Raw genomic sequence first — 19,674 nt, 5'->3', positions numbered from 1 at the left:
TACTACAACAAGGTGAATAAATGTGAGAGAGCACATGAACTAACTAACAACATGCACAACATAATTGATATCCGGTCCGGATATAGTCAAATATATCAAACTCCCAACCAGCTGTGTAAGACTCATGCTTTTTGGAAAAAAAACAAAGAAAAAGTTTTGGATCCAACCCGGATCCACACAGCCCTCCCCCATATTCTATTTAAACCCCCCATAGGGAGGGGGGGTCTTTTTATAACGCAACCCCTGAACACCCAAAACCCCTCTCTCAGTCCTTTCCCTTGAGACCTGAAGCCCAACCCGCCGCCGATATCCTTGCTCGCCTGAAAACCATGATGCTTGCAGGACCCTCACCGGACTCCCTCTCTCTCACTATTTTCCCTCGCCTGAACCACCCTCTTGTCTCCCTCTCTTTGCTCGACCCCCGATTCCCGACGCACCCCTCTCGTCTCTCTCTCCTGTTCACACCGGGATCCCCTTCGCCGACCCTCGGAGCAGTTGCTCCCCACCCCTCAGGTATGTTCTTTCCCTCCCCCCCCCCCCCCCGTTTCTTCTTCTTTCTTCTTTTGTTTTTGCCAGACAGGAGGCAAAACCACTGCCTCCTGTCGCTCTGCCTCTCTGTCTTTCCCTCTTCTTCCTCTGCTTTCTCAGAGGACAGTAGCAACCACTGGCAGCTGTTGTGTCCGTTGGATGCCGACCCAGTGAGGCGGCTGAAGCCGCCACCCACTTCTCCCCTTCTCTGATTCTGACAGACCGCCCGCCTGCCCACCCCCCTCCCCTCCTTGTTGTCGTCCCCCTCTCCGTCTCCTTTTTCTGCAAGATGAGAGGGGGGCCAACCGGCTTCTCTCGGTTGCCACCCCTCTTCCTCTTCTTCTTTTTAGCCCACTACCGATGGCAGTTGGGGCAGAAAGTGCTACCAGCCATTGCCGCCAGCAGTGGACCGGCCCCTATCGCGCCACCAGCATTAGGTAGGGTTCTTCTTCTGTCATAGTAAGACCACGACAACGTCGATTGCGTCGTCGTCGCCCTCAAACGCCCCAGCAACAGCAGCTTAGGCAGCAGCTGCTGCCTTTGGGATGACTCAGCCGAGCCTAGCTTGGCCTTCTTTTGCACAGGGACTGGACCAAGCTCGGTTTGATCGTTGTGCCCTCGCCCCTCTGGATTTTTCCTGCAGCAGCAGCATCCAGCTGATGTTGCCTCTCCCCCAATTCAGAACCGAGTCATAACTTAGTTAAATCCCACCGAGCCCGGCTCGGTCGAAGGCCTCGGGATCGGCCTTGTTTTTAAGACTGAGCTGACTCAGTGTGATAATCGAGTTGGCTCGACCATCAACCCCCCCCCCCCCCTTTGTCCCCTATTTGTTCCAAGACCAACTCAGTTTGGCCGAGCCGGCTTGGTCATGGATCTCGTTCCACGTGAACCGAGTCAAAACTCGATTTCCTTGAAACCGATCTTGACTTGACTCATTTGTACCGAGCTCGAGTCTTTTTCCAAAACATACACATCTTGGGTAACTCCGAGCCAAGCCGTACATCGGGTTGCGAACGAATCTGAGCCAACTCAGACATTTCGTTAGTTGAGTCGCACGAGTTAGCCGCTTTAAGCCCGACTTGGTTCAATCGTCTCGAGCAGGGTTCGTGTTCAACCCTGACGATGCGATAATCACCTCTTTTCGCCAGAAAATGGTTTTATAACATCGTTCTTTTTCGCAACACGATAAAATACCCTTTTAGAGCACCACATCAACACAACAAATGAGACACGTTTACTGAGGCACGTGCCCTTGAAAACCTATGCTCGGAATCGTCAGCGAGTTTAACCATCTCCGAGGTAGAAAAAAGTTGCATAGGAGGACAAATGACAGAATACTTCTAACTTATACATATATATATATACTTTTAACTCAAGAACGCAGTTTTGTGTATACTTTGACGCCGCGATGTTATGTGCACAGGCTATTGCTTAAGCAATTTATTTAGCTGATGTACGGTTTCGTACATCGTACACTGCTTACGCAATTTATTTAGCCGATGTAAGGTTTCGTACATTGTGCATCACTTACGCAGATTATTTAGCTCGATGTGTGGTTTCGCACATCGAGTCTTGCTTTATGTCAATTACTTTGCCAACGCCTTGTAATGTACACAGACTTATGCTTTGATATATATGTATTATATATGTACATATATATAACTTTGTAAAGTAGGCAGTTTTGCATACTCCTGCTTACTTTGTATTATGCTTGCATTTAAAGAGCAGATTTGCGCATTCTCGCCAAATCTTTATTTTTAAAAAGGGATTTCACATGTGAGATTTTAAAGCTCGTATTATTCGTTGTTTCGAAAAGCAAAACAAGTATTTTAGCATTTACGTATTCGCAACCGAGTCTTTTCCTCAAACCTGCATAACGAAAAGGCTTCGACTACGTAGCCCTAAGTGGTATGTACGTTCGGTCCTTCGTTTTGGTATCCAAAATGACTCAGATATTCTCGACCTAAAGCACGAAACTTGAAAAAATTTCAAATGATGTTGGGGTTTTTTTCTAAAAAACTGATATTCCTCTCATCGTAGTGGTACTATCAGACATGCACAACATGTTAGTACTACGATGATTGGATGAGAGGTTTATGGTAACCTCGTAGCGTGCAAATGCACAACGATAAAAAAGGAAAATCACATAAACGTGATGATCACCTTCACAGGCAAGATGCTCGAGTTGGTTTAAAAGACCAGAGCATGTAGAATGAGTCGTCAGTTAAAATAGAACCTGGCATACTCATTCATCTCTTTGGTTTCGTCAAGGGAGAGGATGGGATGGTACAAAAACTTTGATGAACAAGTTGTTAACAATTATGCCCCTCGAATAGCAATTGAACTCGGTGTCCCCGGTCATTGGAGTTAGAGGATGGGGCTACCAAAAATTATCCTAGACGGTAGATCTCATGGACTTTTGTAGAACTTGGATGCATCCCTTGTCACGAATGCCTCTGAAGAATTTTATCTCGATCACTGGTCATCTCCTTAGGAACGGTCTCAGCTAGTTGTCCGGGGTATCAAAAATACATAGCATAACAAACCCCCTAGCAGTCTCAGTTGTTTCTAGGTTTCTCATATGCATACCTTCAAGATAGTTAATATCGAAACAAGATTATCATGCTCATTTTGCTTATACTAAATTGCATATCACGAAAGGAACAACATAGATGTTAGATTTGTTCTGAATTTTAATATCTATGCACCTACCAGATTTTTATAAGTCTGACCCGTTTCATGGGTACAAGTGATGATTAGGTCGGTACGACAAGCGATGGCACGATGACGTAATGATATCAAGATCCTACTTTTTCCCTGGAGTTCCGCTCCTGAGGACGTTTTGTAATTTGGTATAAGGGTTTATTTGAAATTCCACTTTTCGTGTAAACTTTAATTATTAAAAACCTTGTTTTAAATCTATATGGTTTCAATGATTGTACGGAGGCACAAATCCATTGTGTAAAGGAAAGTTCGCCTGTAATGCGCCTAAGATCCGTTGACTTGTTATTTTAAATATTATTTTTCTGTTGAACTGCCATTTTAAACTCTGAAAAAGGATTGATTGCAAAGCATTCAAAATTTTCCTAAAAAGATTACAAGTTCAGGATTTTGGGGGGTTACAAGCTGCCTATATACAATAAGATTGTCTAGTTTCTCTCTACATGTAGCCCTCAACTTCACATTTGCCTGCATAGGATAACGAACTTTCTTAGAATCGTCTGCTAGCCTTGCCTTTACAACAAGATCAATTGCATACTTATATTGTGACCAGTGTTGTGAAAAGCGTTGAGGCGTAGTGAGGCGCTCCACCAAAAACCGTGGCGAGGCGTAAAGCATAAGCCTCAAAAAAAATTGAAAACTTTAAAAAAATTATAAAAAAATATCTAAAAATACAAATAAATAAAGAAATGCTTTATTGATGAAATAACAACCAATAAGAAATAGAAAATCTCAAATAAGTACTAAAAAATATGAGATTAACATATAAAAGTAACTAAAAACTTATTATATAACTGGAAAATATACGAGATTAACCAAAAAAAGTTAAAATATACTAAGAAACTGATTACATAACTGAAATAACTGAAAAATATATGAGATTAACCTACAAAAGTTAAAATATATGAGATTATTCTAAAAAATATGAGATTAAACATATAAAAGTAACTAAAAAATGATTACATAACTGGAAAATATATGAGATTAACCAACAAAAGATAAATAGACTAAGAAACCGATTACATAACTAGAAAATATATGAGATTAACTAACAAAAGTTAAAATATATGAGATTATTCTAAAAAATATGAGATTAACATCTAACAGTAACTAAAAAACTGATTACATAACTGAAAAATATATGAGATTAACCAAAAAAAGTTAAAATATACTAAGAAACTGAGTACATAACTGAAATAACTGGAAAATATATAAGATTAACGTACAAAAGTTAAAATATATGAGATTAATCTAAAAAATGTGAGATTAACATAATAAAAGTAATTAAAAATTGATCACATAATTGGAAAATATATGAGATTAACCAACAAAAGTTAAAATATACTAAGAAACTGATTACATAACTGAAATAACTGAAAAATATATGAGATTAACCTACAAAAGTTAAAATATAAGAGATTATTCTAAAAAATATGAGATTAACATATAAAAGTAACTAAAAACTGATTACATAACTGAAAAATATATGAGATTAACCAACAAAAGTTAAAATATATTAAGAAACTAATTACATGACTGAAATAACTAAAAAATATACGAGATTAACCAACAAAAGTTAAAATATAGTCATATACTAAGAAGCTTATTACATAACTGAAAAATATATGAGATTAACCTACAAAAACTTTGTTGATTATGTCTCAGAAATCTTTTTATAAAAAAAAAAAAATTTGCGCCTTGAAGCATAGAGGGTCGCGCCTCAAGGCATGTTTTTGATAACACTAATTGTGACAAATAAAGTCTCCTTTTTTAGGATGCAATTTTCAAACCAAGGAAATATTTCAAATTTTCTAAATCTTTCATCTCGAAGATATAAGCCAACCTCTTCTTGGTATCCTCCATTTTTTTGCAAATCTCTTGTAATAATCATATCATCAACATATAGGAGCAATATACACCTGCCATGAAAAGAGAAAGACACAAACAAGACTTGATCATGATAGTTTTGCTCAAATCTAAGAGATCTAATCAGAACTAAACTTTTCAAACCAAACCCGTGAGCCCATATAGGACTCTCCTCAATCTAGATAATCTACCTTGTGAATCTGAATATCCCTAAGGCAACTCCATATACACCTCCTCATCCAAGTCTTCATTCAAGAAGGCATTCTTTACATCCAACTTCCACAAATTCCATCGTGTCACTCAAGATTACTGGAAGTGCCTATGGGAGTGGGGAAGCGTGCTTCCCTAAAATGCACTTTGTAAGCACAAAACGGAATGCTTCTGAAAAGTGTGGGGAAGCAAAAGTTTTAAATGGGAAGCAAGCTTCTAGTTTTAGCCCTTAAAATATAACTTTTACCAAAAAAATAAAAGAAATACCCTTCTTTAAAGGGTATAATGGTCATTGTTCCATTATAAAAGGGAAAGTCGAGTAGGGTGTGACTTTCCCAAACCTCTCCTTCTCTCGTTCTCGACCTTCGGCGACCTCCATCAACTTTCGGCAACTTACAGCGACCATGGGTGTCTTCAGGTAGTCTCTCTCTCTCTCTCTCTCTCTCTCTCTCTCTCTCTCTCTCTCTCTCTCTCTCTCTCTTCGTCTCACTCTCCCTCTCCATCTCTGACTCTCCTCTCCCTCTCTCTGTCTCTCACTCTCTCTCGCTTTGACTCTCCACTCCCCTCAAACCATCACGCTCTATGTATGTCTCACTCTCTCTCCCTCTCTCTATCTCTCACTCTCTCTCTCTCTCTCGCTGATGGTTTAAGGCTTTAAGCATGATTTTTTTATTTATCTTCCCATATTTATTCCTATTGTGAAATACATATAGAAAATCTTCAAATGTTCCTTTTTGGCCCTTTAAAAAATGTCAAATGGCAGGCTGAGCTTTTTTCTTGGTTTACCAAAATGTATATTGTGAATGCTACCACCTGAACTTTATGCTTATGGAAGGTCCCATGAACAATGATATATCTTATTAGTTCACTAGAGAATTTGAACAAAAAGCACAACTCCATGTTGGATGAACTGAAGTTCAGTCATGGATTGGGTTGCGGTTTGCATTTTTATATGTTAAATGCATGATACTTGAGGGTCTGATAAAGTTTGTTTTAGAGCTTCTTTTCAATTAATAAATATTGATTATGATATAAATACAAGAAAGAAATCTTCTGAAAGATTGATCATGCCATTGTTGTAAGAATTTGTTTATGTGACTAACATTCCATGAATACAATGTGAACTGGGAATCGAACCATCAATGCAAATATGTTAAGGCCGATGATCCAACCAGAAATATTTTAATTAAGAAAATTGCTTAGAAGTTAGAACTCTTTATAGTTGCAATTTGCAAATGTGATTAGTTATAGATTTGTAGTTGCTTCTTCACACAAACGCATAGATATTAGTTTATACTTTATAGATTTGTGGTTTGCTTTGTGTGCTTTGTGTGCTTTGTGTGCTTTGTGTGTTTTGTGTGCTTTGTGTGTATGGTCATTGTTTGCTTTTAATTTGTCCAAATGAACCGTTCACCGTCATTTGGATTTCATCACTAGTTATCTTATATAGTTTGTTACTTTGCTTGTGTTGGTTTTTCTTTTGTGTGGAATTGCCATGGTCCATGTGCACACAAAGGTATTTACCATCTTGTTGTGCTCATGTTATATAGTTTCACTTCCACATGCATCTTAATTCTTGACAAACTTTAGAATGATGCATGTACTTTTGTGATGCAGGTATCTTTGCTTGTTCTTTGCTTCACTAATGACTTTCACAAACGACAAGCCCAACAGTTATGGTGACGAGGACGATTCTCTACGCGATTTGGAGCATGAATCTACTAGTGGTGTTGGGAATGACAGAAATGATAAGAAGCTTGATTGTCCATATGAGTTTGAGGAGGCGGATGAAGATTATTTTGATGAGGAAAATGAAGAAGAATATGACATAGATGGGTACTATGAAGATGACCCAGAACCACATAGCATGCATAAAACAAGAGTATCATGGTGTCATATATAGATACAAAAGAAGAATGGGCAAGGTAAGCAAGGTGGAACTCACGTGTTTATGTGATGCAAAACTATTTATCATAGGTCATATACTTGAGTTTTTGCACATTTCATGGGAGATCCAAAGGAAAAGAGTTAGAGTTTCTTTTTGTCCTGCGATTGCAAAAAGTGAAGAGTTGGCAAAAAAATTAAGAAGCAAGCTCGACGAGTGGAAGCTTCATCAAGTACATTTCAGTTGAAAAGATCAAGAACAGATAAACTGAAGCATATGACTCTTCCTACGTCTTCTTTTGCCTCTAGTGGAAGCACTATTGATATTTGTGAAAGAGACGATATAGATCATAAAGTTATTAGGCTTTTATGTGCAAATAGCTTAGCTTTCAATGTATTTTGATCACCATATTATAAATAAATGATATCGGCAGTTAGTAAAGTGCCTGGATATAAGCTCCCATCGTATGAAAAAGCCCGAACAACGTTGCTTGACAATGAGTATGTTTACAAAGAGTTAAGTGAATTTCGAGAAAAGTTTGAGTTTGAAGTTTTCATTGTCTCAGATGGTTGGACAAATGTAAAGAACAAGCACCTGATAAATATATTTGCATCAAATTGTTTTGGGTCGATGTTCTTATATGCGAGTAACTTTTATGATGGACAATAATCGGCTACAAATATTGTCGAGTTTTTTAAGACTTGATTTAAAATAGTGGGGTCTTCAAATGTGATGCAAGTGATTACAACAGCAAATTGCAAGTTAGTTTGTGAAGAATTGAAGCAAACATACAAGTATATTTTTTGGTCACCTTGTGTTGTGCACACCCTCAATTTGATCTTCAAAGATCTAGCATGTGATTTTCATTGGTTAGGAGAGATATTCGCAGAGTTTTTGAAGTATACCACAAATCATTCGAAAACATTAGCAATCTTTAGAAGCAATGAAAAATTAAAACTAATAAAGATTGCAAAGACGAGGTTTACTTCACATTACATTACTCTGAAGCGCTTGCTTGATGCGAGGGAGAGCTTGAGGCTTACTGTCCTATCAGATAGATGGAGTGAGTAAAAGCAATCATGCACTGATGAGACTATGAAAATGAAGGCTATTACGATAAAAAATATTGTTCTTGATGAAGAATATTGGGATTCTCTTCATTTAGCATTATTGATCACAAAACTCATTTATAAGATGATCAAATTTTATGAACAAGAAGGCCTAATAATTGGTAAAGTGTATGAAGACATGCACACTATGTTGGGGGATATCAAAGACAATCTAAAAAGACAACTAGATTTGTATGAATAGATTCATAAAATTGTCTCAAATAGATGAGATAAAATTAATGTGCCCTTCCATAGTCTAGCCCACATGCTTACTCCAAAATATTATGAGCTATCTAAAGATCCCAACACCAAGAGGGGACAAACGAATTTCTCCTGGTAAAGATTTTATTTTATCTATTTGATAAAGTTTAAACTTTAATGATTTAATTAGTTTATTCTTTCATTTGCATTTTCTTGTTATAGCTTAACAATCTTTTTTCTTTCTGCAGAAAAAAAAACAATGATATCTTAGATGGTGCAATGCTCGTGTTTGATATCATATCTAGAGGAAATGAAAAGTTTCTTCACTTTACAGGTCATAACCTGTGGTTTTTGCATCGAGAAGTGGAAGATTTAGTCAGAATGTAGCAAGAATGGATGCATTGAATTCTACAATGTTAGTAATTAATTGGTGGCATTTTTATGGTGGTGATACGACCGAGTTGAGAGCATTAACTATTAATGTTTTATCTCAACCTATCAACACACCTTCTGCTAAAAGAGTGTGGAGCACCTATAGTTACATTCATAATGCTAAAAAAAATAGGCTCAATGAAGATCGTGTTGATATCTTGGTGTATATCCATTCAAATATTCGCTTGATTGACAGGTATAATTAAAGTTTTTTTGTACTTTTGTTTTAATATTTTATAAAATCTTTATGTATCATTGACTATTTATTACCATTCATATTATTATTCTTGTCACAAAAAGGTGCAACAATCGCTACAAAGAAGGACCTAGTCGAAAATGGATATCAATTTGGAACTTCCTATTGTAGAAGAAAATAAGTTGAAATTAGAGGACATGCACAGGAGAGACTTGGATGATAGTGCACAACAATCAAGCACTATTTTCAAAACCAAAGATACACAATCAAGATCTCCATTGCCTCCGATAATCACATGTAGGAATGAGGTTTAAGAGGATTCAAATCGATCAAATAGAGCTAGGGGTAGGACTAGTAATATACAAGAGCGACTGTCAATTCCCTACGGCTGGATTGATTGTTTCTTTAGAAGAAGACCTAGGCAAAGTATGCATTATGTATCTTATGTTTTTTTATTTTTTCACTTTCTTCTATATATATTGTTTATAATTTAAATTAAGATTTTTGAACATTTTAAGTTTTAACATGTACGTTACAGGAAATGAAGGAAGTGGAAGGAGTGGAGGGCGTGAAGGACGCGGAGAGGCACAAGGAAGTTCCTCCAAATCTATTGTTGACTTGAAGGGGCAGAGAAAGATAACATATTATTGATTATTGACTATGAAATGAACTCTTGAATCTTGATTATGTAGTTGGAGTGTTGGACTTTGGAAACTCATATGTTGCTTTGACCGTTTGGTGGTGACTTTTTTGTCATGGAGTTGTAATATTTTGTTGGTTTGATTTTGGTGATTTAAAGTTTGAATGTTGAAGTGAAGTAGTGAATTATGTTAATTTTAAAGTTTAAAGTTTATACTTTAAACTTTGAAATGCTTGAAATTAAATTATGTTTTTTAGTGCTTAAAGCCTTAAATGCATAATTTGTTTTGTGCATTCAAAAATTTAACCATATCTTCATGTAATCTTTTAGTTTATTGATTTTCCTATCTTGCAACAACCTCAAATAACAAGTCATTTGATTCATTTCTTGAAAAAGGTACGCTTCTTAATCAAATTTATTAGTTTTCTTGATGTATTATTTATTAAATATTTGCATCAAGATGCATTTGTTAAATGGTTGCAACAAGAATATGAATTATGAATTTTTCTTGATATAGTATTTATTAAATGTTTGCAAAAGGATGTATTTGTTAAATGGTTGCGACAAGAATATGAATTATGAATTTTTCTTAATGTATTATTTATTAATGCATTTGTTAAATGGTTGCACTTGCATATATGATTCAGTTTTGAGATTAATAGATCAACTTTAATGCTATCTACTCATGTTTTATTTTGTCAATGATAACATAAATCTTATATTTTGGTAAATTAGGAAAAATATAATTACATTTTTTATTCCCTTTCAATTCCTATTTGCTTCCCTCGAATCCTAGGTCGCTTCCTTTTTCGTTCCCTCTTCGAATCTTGATTCGCTTCCGGTTTGATTCCTATGTCGCTTTTGGTAAGCTTCCCTTCTCGCTTTCAAGATGATTATCGGTTCGCTTCTAAGTCATCCCACGCTTCCCGCTTCCTAAAATTTTAGAAGTGCCTCGCTTCTTGCTTCCTCGACTGGCAACTCTGGTCTCACTGCAGCAACTGCTAAAAAAATAATTATGGTGATCATATGAGTCACAGGTGCAAATGTGTTAGCAAAATCAATCCCAAATCGTTGGCTATAGCGCTTTGCTAACAACCTTGCCTTGTACCTCTCAATGAACTATTTGATTTGGTCTTTATTTTATAGACTCACTTACACCCAACCGCATTATTTCTTGGTGGAGGCTTTATAAGATCTCATACATGAATTCTCTCTAGTGCATTTAACTCTTTTAGTGTAGGTTGTTGCTACTCTTTAAAAGTTGTTTCTGTATAAGAATTAGGCTCAACATAGGAATGGATGAAGGCCAAAAAATGCACGATGCTTAGGAGAAAAGAACTCAAGATACAAAGCAAGAAGGAGAAATATATACTTAGAGCTTCAACGTACCTAAGGAGGAAAAGGCAAAGATGGAGATAAAGAAAAGGAAGACTCCAAACTTGTATACTCAAGATCAACAGAATAAGAAAGAGGATCAGCATCAACTTCTAAATTTCTTGTCTCCTCTACCTTTATTTGATCCAAGAATGGTAACTCAATAACATTCTAATGTCTTCTAGAGTAGATTTTTCCAAACCTATTATCTCTAGTCTAAACTTGCTACCCATGAATCTGAACATGCTTATTAACTCCCCCTTTCTCAAGAAATGGTACTAGCAAAAAGAAAATTAATCGCATTCATCTTTATCTTTAATCTGACTGGAGTAAGGTGTGTCATTAAAAATAGCATTCCTAAATATCCATCTCTCTCTCTCTCTCTCTCTCTCTCTCTCTCTCTCTCTCTCTCTCTCTCTCTCTCTCTCTCTCTCTCTCTCTCTCTCTCTCTCTCTTGCACAGAAGAGCCAAAGATGTGCACATGATACACTATATGACATCACTCAATGAGTACCACTTTCTACTTTCTATGAAATACAAGTACACTGCTAACCTTCATTTTTGTGTAAAATTCATGATAAGTTTTCTTCACATAACTATGATAACCCCAAAAGATATAACAAAAAGGATATCAAAATAAACCTGAAATAAGAGCATAATAATAGCAAAAAGAACTTTTGCAGCTTCTGTCAAGAAGTTCACGCTTATAGGACTGAACTTGAAACTCCCATCTACCTTGGACATAAAGACCAAAATAGGCTGCAAGAAACAGATAAAGTGTGGTGTCAAATTCTATAAGATACTTCAGGGCAGAATTTAGAATGACAGAAATAGTTGCAGCATGCAACCAAAAGACTAATCTAGAAAACAAATAGAAACCAATATCTGGTTTCCACTACATAAGTCAATGCATCAAAATATTGACCAACTTAAAGTTGCAAGATAAACATCACCTGTAGACCAACCAAGACGCAATCACCTACAACCAAGAAAACATTGAGGGCTCGAAATTTTGAAGACAATTTACTTTTATGTCGATCATATGCCTTTGAAATAGCCTTAGTAGTAGGGGATAAGCCCAGTTTGGAATGACAGACACTACACTCCACAATCCCGTTCTTCATCATGATGTCTTGCCCCATCCCAAACTCAGAACCAGTTTGTGATAAGCAGTGATATATAAGCGTTCTCCACTAGAAATATAAACAATTATGGTCATGACCCTGAATCTGCAAAGTACAGAGTTAAAAACAATGGTAAAGAAATAATTATCAAGAATAAATAACTAAAACATAGATGCCTTTAAACGGGAAAAAGAAAAGAAATGTCCACAAAGATGCACTCTATGGCACAACTATAATTAAATTTGCATGTTTTCTTTCATGGAGGCATGAACAAACAAGAAAATCTTAGTACAAGAAATGTTACAGAAGGGGAAGAAAGAACTGCCACACAAGTCAAGCAAAGCTACATAAAACTGATATTAAAAAGCCATTATATGGAATGGTAGATATCTTAGACTTCCCTTGTCTCCAACCCAGTAATCCATTCACAAAGTTAAAAGAACACCTGCCGCCTATAAGATGCTTAGAACACTCCTAAAGAAAGGTGCATATGCATACTGAAAGAGATTAAGCTCACAACTCATAAGTGTCCCCTTCATAGTTTTTTCTCTCCAGAATCTCCACCAAGATACAGCAAGCCATCCACCCCACAATTCAAGTGCAAACCATCACCCTGCTAAAACCAACCTAGATGCTTGCTGGTTATCAGAAATTACCAATTGGTAGAAGTCATAAATAGAGAAAGAACAATTAGTTAACAGTGTACTGGGGTCCCCTTTCAGAACCGCATGTGCAAGTTTCCCTGCATGTGGAATCACAAGAATGCTCCTTTTACTCCAAGACCAATTTTTGAAGGAAATATATATATATATATATAAGAAGCAATGTTGCAGACCCTTTTAGCCATATCCATGTGACAGACAACACAGGCAAACATTTCTCATCCAAATATGCACGACTTGATGATTCTAAGGACAATCAACAAAAGACAAAATGTGGGGAATAAAAAAAACCATCCAAAGGCAGCCAACCTATGGGAAAATTTACACCGCAAATCTTACTTTCCAAATGTGGAATTACATGTAGGCCAGAAGGAAGCCTAAGGGTGTAAAATGTAATGCAATGATTAAATCCTTCTCTTTATTTTCATTTTGCATCACAGGGATGAAAATAGCTTCTAAAGGACATTTTATATCCCTTAGAAAGTAACAACAAATGTTTCATATGCCATCCATCTTCTTGGCATTGAAGAGACACCCCAGACCTAACACACAAGCACTTTTTCAGTTGACTAAATCTTCCAAGACAATGAATTGTTCTCCCAGGTCACTCAAGTAATACAGCCAAGAGCACAAGAATATGGAACTTGTTGTCTTTCTTTTCTAAACTCGTGCATTTTCTGTTATTCTTGATTCTCCACATATGCCATTTTGCATTCTCTAGACTTTCTCAATATGTTTATATATGCTCCATCAATTTCAAATAAATGACTTCTCATTCAAGAATTAGTTATTGCCATATAACAATTTCATTTTGGAGATTTTACATCTCTTAATTCTTTAATAAATATTTCTTCTTATTAATGTTATTCTCTTTTCTATTTTCTTTTGGAAAATGAAGAAAAGATGGTATTTACCAGTTCGTTAAAAACTTCTTCTATAGTTTAGTCTCTTCTACTTGCTGTTTCCACATAATCTTTTGCTTTCTAAAAACTTGATGGGTGATTTACAAAGTGATTTTGTTCTACAACTGAAACAAAAAAATGAAGGATGGCAGCTCAAAGCAGCCTTCAGCAGACAACCAACACAACATTTCCATTAAAGAATCTGATGTTTAGCCAAAAATGCAGAATCCAGAACACAATAATCAGTAAAACTTGCAATATTCAGAAGGAAATAAAGGATATCAATGAAGAAATAAATGACGGAATTATTTCAGCTTCTGAACCACCACAAAATGTGCAAGAAAATGATGGAAAGTAAGAAAAAAATCAAGAATAAAAAGAATATCTGCCGATATAGTAGCCAAAAATGGGACCTTACTCTTGAAACTAATAAAGATTAATATACAGAATAATTTGAATGACAAAGTTCAAATGAATAAAATAAAAATAATTTTCAATGAAAGGGCAGAATTAGCAGTCATTCCCAATCAAACCAGTTAAAAAAACGAAAAAAGATTACATAATAGCCGGCCAAAGCCAAGAACGAAAAGCGCGCCGCATATGAACATGGAAAAAAAACAGGGAACGAGATGATTTTAATATAGAAAACACCAAATCAATACACACAGTTCAATCAAGCAATAGCCAATAAGGCATGATATATTGAACGTAAGAGACGAAACAGAAAATACGAAATCAATATGGATTCTTCATGGAGTAACCAAACGAAGAACACACCTTCATTTCTGCCATCAGAATTTATCCAGAGAGCAAGAAAACCAAACAAACTGCTTCAATTCCCCCAGGATCTCTCAGATCACCGAAAAATTCATCGAATTCCACTCCGTCCGCAGCTCGACCGGTTCGACAAACCTCCAGATCTAAAAGTAACAGCCCTGGTGCAACAGTCACCCGCCAGATCGCTAAATTTCCAGATCCAAACCAGAAGAAAGCGCGGCTAGCGCACGGCGACGGAGATCTACGAGGTCGGATCAAAGAATTCTCCGAGATTGATCCAAGCTCGACAATTCTTCTACGGATCCAGAGTTCCTCTGATCTGTATGCCACGAAAATCAAGCACTTTCTTCATCTTTTCCTTTTTCTTCTTCTTATTCTTCTCCCTGAGAGGGGAGAGGAGAGAGTGTGGGAGGAAAGAAAGACGGAGAGAGTACGAACGATGCGAAGAATATGCAGAGGGGAGGAAGAGAGCGAGCGAGAGGGTGTCTATTTATAGTGTGACGCCTCTTCTTCTCTCTGCGCGGACTCTTCTTTGCTTCAATTTCACACCATTTCCATGCGCTCCTTTTTAATTTCCGCCCATCTCCTTTCTCCCTTCCTTTTTTTCGCGATTTTGGGCGATTTTTTTATTGCCGACCAAACACATACCGTGGAGAGAGAGACCTGTTGCTCCACGCGGTCCACGCCTGCCCAATAATAAGGAAACTGGTCGGGTCATGCTTGACAGGCATTGGATCCGAACTCTTAAGAATGAGTCCGGAATCAATTGCTGATCCGATCATCTGGTAAGAGTGGATTGTAAAAGTCAACAAAGTTAAGGCACGTCATAATGTCGAAGCCCTTTGGGATAGGGTCGTCAACATTGTCACTAAATGTTGTCAATATCGTATCAAGTGAATCGGCCAAATTGGATTTGAAGCTCGAACCAGCCAACTTTCTACCAGAAAATAATGTCACTAAAACATTTAAATAATATTTTAAAATATTTTTTAACCATTTTTTGACATTTGTAAAAAATAAGCTGAATCAACCTTGAATCCTATCGATTTCTGACTGATACGATACGCAACTCCTGATTCAGGTCAATTCTCACCGATATTAACAACATTGATCAGGGTGTACCCTAACCTGCCCAAATAACAAATTTTCGGGTTTGGATTTTAGTTTTATCGGGTCACAAGAAAAAAATCTCAAACTCAGGTCGGATGTCTGGCGAAAAGCTGGGTTGGGTGGGATGCACAGCAAAAATCAGTCAAACCCAGACTGCATATTGTTCAGGCCGGTTCAGATTGACGCGAATATTTTTCAGGCTGGCACTTTTTATGCACACATCTCGAAATTCAAATTCAGGTTGGATCCGGTATCCCATACAAACCTGACCCATTGACAGGATCTACACAGGGTCCTTTGCTTCAAGATTAAAGGTTGTTGAAGCTCGCGGTGAGCAGAAGACATCAAGAGTTTTGACTAACCAGATGCGGGACAATAGGGGTGAGCTACGGGCGACCCGATGTGAACCCAACCCGGCCCTGCCATGGGCCGGGTTTGGGTTAAGGTTTTAGGCCCGGGCCTGTTAGCTATTGAGCAGAAACCCGAGCCGTTACATACAGACCAAAAGAATTTTTGGTGTATAGCTGATAATTAATTGCATAGTAACTTAATAATTATTATTATTTACCTAATTAATTACATTAATTTTTTGAAAATTATAAAACTAATTAATTGAGTATATGAGAACTTGTTAATTATTTATTATTTACCTAATTAGTTGCACTAATTAGTTGGGTTTGGGTTGGGCTCAGGCGGGCCTGCCCGGCCCGCTTCACAATGGCCAATGGGTAGGATCTTGGGTTGTTCTTCAAACCCGAGACAGTTAAGAACTGGGCCACCTCTGGGCCAGGCCGAGCTCTAAACCGGCCCAGGCAGGCCCGATGCCCACCCCTACCTGCCAATGTGCAGCGTGAAAAAAAAAAGTTCCTGATCCCTTTATGGTGTCAAAGACTTGTACTCGATCTATTGAAATGGGTAAAATACATTCATTTTCATGTAGAAAGGTAAATTGGGTTTGGTTGTACCCGATTCTAACTTGAAAATGTCTTGGTTATACCTAATGTTGACCGGGGCCTGACTGAATCCAATCGTTTTTGTTTTGAATCTGACCCCGGTTTGAATATATAATGACTGGATCTCATGATCTGGTTCGCATGCAGGTCTTTATTTGAATCCATACACAAATGCCCCTACACGAGAGAATCGTAGTTCATCCTTTTCGTGTATGTTAACACATCAAACCCAGATCCAAACATGTGCACCCACCTTTTTGGACCCTGCACCAGGTCTGAGTCAGAGTTCTTATCAAGTTTTGGATGATCATATATCTAAGATGGTGGTAATGGATCGGGTTCATTTGAGCCATGATATGTATTTGGCAACGCTTTCATATGTATGTGCCAAAAAATAAACTAAAAATGACCATACAGTATGCCAAAATGACGTGTTTTCCTAAATGCCTTATTAATTTAGAAATACGTCTGATGTGCAAATTTGTAAATTTTCAGCTATAAAAGGACCTTATTACCTTTTGCCTCTTGATGTGTGAACTTCCTTCCAAATATTTAAATATGTACATTTTTTCTCAAATATGCAAATTTTTCTCAAATATGTGAATTTCCTCACAAATATTAAAACATGTGAATTTATTCTCAAATATACAAATTTTCTCCTGAATATGTGAATTTTTTCATAAATTCTTTAGCAACACTTTTTGTAAATATCAGGCATGAGGCACTTTTCCTAACATATCTTGCCATTTGTAAATATAGTACGACATTCACAACCATGAGTTGCAAAGGTCTCCAAAATGTGTGAACTTTTTCGAATAAAATTGCATAAGGGCCATAGGTAGGAGGACGTTCGCAAATGTGTGAGGACATTTGTGTGCGAAGTTCAGGATATTCGCAAATGTATGAGTATTTAGTTAAAAAAGGTATGCACATTTTATGGACCTTCGTAACTCATGGTTGTCAATGTCCCTAAAATCTGTGTGCCATAAGTGACACAGGCAAGAGGACATTCACAAATGTGTGAGAGGAAAATCGCATATTTAAGATAAAATCCATATAGTTGGAAGGAAGTTCGCATATATGGAGGAAATGTGCTTCTGCAACGTGCAAAAAGGTCCCTTTACAGTTAAAAATTTGAGAATTTAGATATCGAACAGATTTCAAAAACTACAGGCCATTCCAAAAAATGCAGCATTTTTTTCATATAATACGGTCATTTTTGAAAATAAAACTTTTTGATTATTGGGTTTGGATTCAGACTTACCTGAATAATTAAATCATGTGAGTTTTGGACTTTTGAGTTTGAACCAATGTTTTATGTCAAATTCAGGTTTAGATCTGGATTAGGTCTGACTGATGCACTTTTGCATACAAGGTTATTGTTTTCAACTGAGCACCTCAAAGGTTTTACCAACTAAAGGTCAGACAATATGTTGTTGGTGCAAGAAGATCAAATATTCACCTATTTTTGACACATCATGATTTTAGTATGTTTTAAATTTGTCATGTTCTAACAAACTTTAACGCTTGAGATTCAAACCTGAGACCCCTTGGTTACGATGGTGCAACCTAACAATCTAGCTATTTCAATTTAACTCAAGAATTTCTCAATATATTCAAGGAACATAAATTAGCAAAAGTTTTTTTTTAGAAGAAGAAAAATTAATTTATTAATTAGCTTTCTCAATTTCAAAGATATCAAGCCAATAAGGCATCGGTCATCAACTAATTAAAGAGATTGATATATTCAGAATAAATAAGCTATAGCCAATTCGGATTCAAAGAACCATTTTTTTATATTTACACAAAGAAATCGTCCCTAGTATTAGAGACCTAGCTACATTGGCATTGCCTATCATACTTACGGTTGTTGTCCTGGTAGCATAAAACTTCATGGGCTTTACCCCTTGCTCCAAGAGTGTCGCGACACTTTGGCTTGTTCAAGGGGTGACTCTCATGAGATTTGAACCTTAACCACTGTCTAGCGGCTTATGTCCTGTCCCACTACACCAAACCCCTTTGAGGCATGAACCCCACTCTAGCTTATTTTTACATGTTTCTCTAAATATTTTTTTATATTTGTTAAACTTTAAATATTTTTATTTTTGTTGAGATTTTCTAAGAAAACCTAAGAAAAATATAGTTTGAATGTAATACCAACAATTTTTTTGATAATTATTAAATCGATAAAGATAAATTTTATGTCTCAATTGTATTTGAATTTGTACTTAGAATTTAATTTAAGGTAATTCAATATGAATTTAGATATGTGATTAAAATTGGATCCATTGTGGATTTGAATTAGAATCTAATGTAAAATTGGATTTGGGTTTGAATTTGGAGTTTATTATAAGTTTGGACCATACAGGACATTTGAAATAAAAAACAAGTTTTCATAACAAAAGATGCCCCAGTATAGCCTAAGAGAAAAATGTTAGATGAAAGAATAATCGACTATTATTGAAGAAAGTTCTTTGAAGAATACAAAAGATAGAACATACGTTCTAAGTATAGAATTTCTTCATATGCAGGGCATTGATGGGATCCGGCAATTCTACCCCATCTGCATTAATAAGACGATATGAGTTACGTGGTAATGCTTCCTTGACCACGTAGGGACCTTCCCAATTCGGTGACCATTTGTCACACGAGTGGTACTTGAGAAGAGCTGTTGATCTAAGGACTAGATCGTTAACTTGAAATCTTCTTTCGATAACTGACTTGACATATTGTCTTGGTATCCTCTGAAGATAAGATTGAGCATGCTCTGCTGCCTTTAGTCTTCTCTCGTCGAGTAGATCGAGTTGTGCCAACCTCTGTTGCTGATACTGGTCAAGTAGTAACTCTAGAAATGATGCGAACTTGAGAGCGGGCTTTTGAACATGGAGTAGTAGTACCACCTCAGTTCCATAAAAAAGCTCTGATGGAGTGGCATTGGTTGGGGTTCGAATGGTGGTTCGATACGCCTAAAGCGCATCATGGAT

The 19,674-nt window shown here is 36.8% G+C and overlaps 1 protein-coding gene across 2 annotated transcripts in view; it reads right to left on the bottom strand.

The window, feature by feature from the left end:
• LOC149811874 (CMP-sialic acid transporter 2-like) overlaps positions 1-15,228 on the bottom strand; it is a 52,426-nt gene extending 37,198 nt beyond the window's left edge. For both annotated transcript variants that reach the window (XR_016428530.1, XM_089993223.1), the window contains exons 1-3: positions 14,628-15,228; positions 12,116-12,391; positions 11,805-11,921 (exon numbers count right to left, since the gene is read on the bottom strand). Coding sequence is in view for 1 of the 2 variants with exons in the window: in XM_089993223.1 (XP_089849349.1) it covers positions 11,805-11,921; positions 12,116-12,304 (306 nt within the window). In the remaining variant the exon portion in view is untranslated. The remainder of the gene's footprint in view (positions 1-11,804; positions 11,922-12,115; positions 12,392-14,627) is intronic.
• Positions 15,229-19,674: the final 4,446 nt, after the last annotated feature.

Source organism: Nuphar pumila, chromosome 17, assembly GCF_984573655.1.
Source record: "Nuphar pumila chromosome 17, dmNupPumi1.hap1.1, whole genome shotgun sequence".
Taxonomy (NCBI): domain Eukaryota; kingdom Viridiplantae; phylum Streptophyta; class Magnoliopsida; order Nymphaeales; family Nymphaeaceae; genus Nuphar; species Nuphar pumila.
This window is presented reverse-complemented; position numbering and strand designations above follow the sequence as displayed.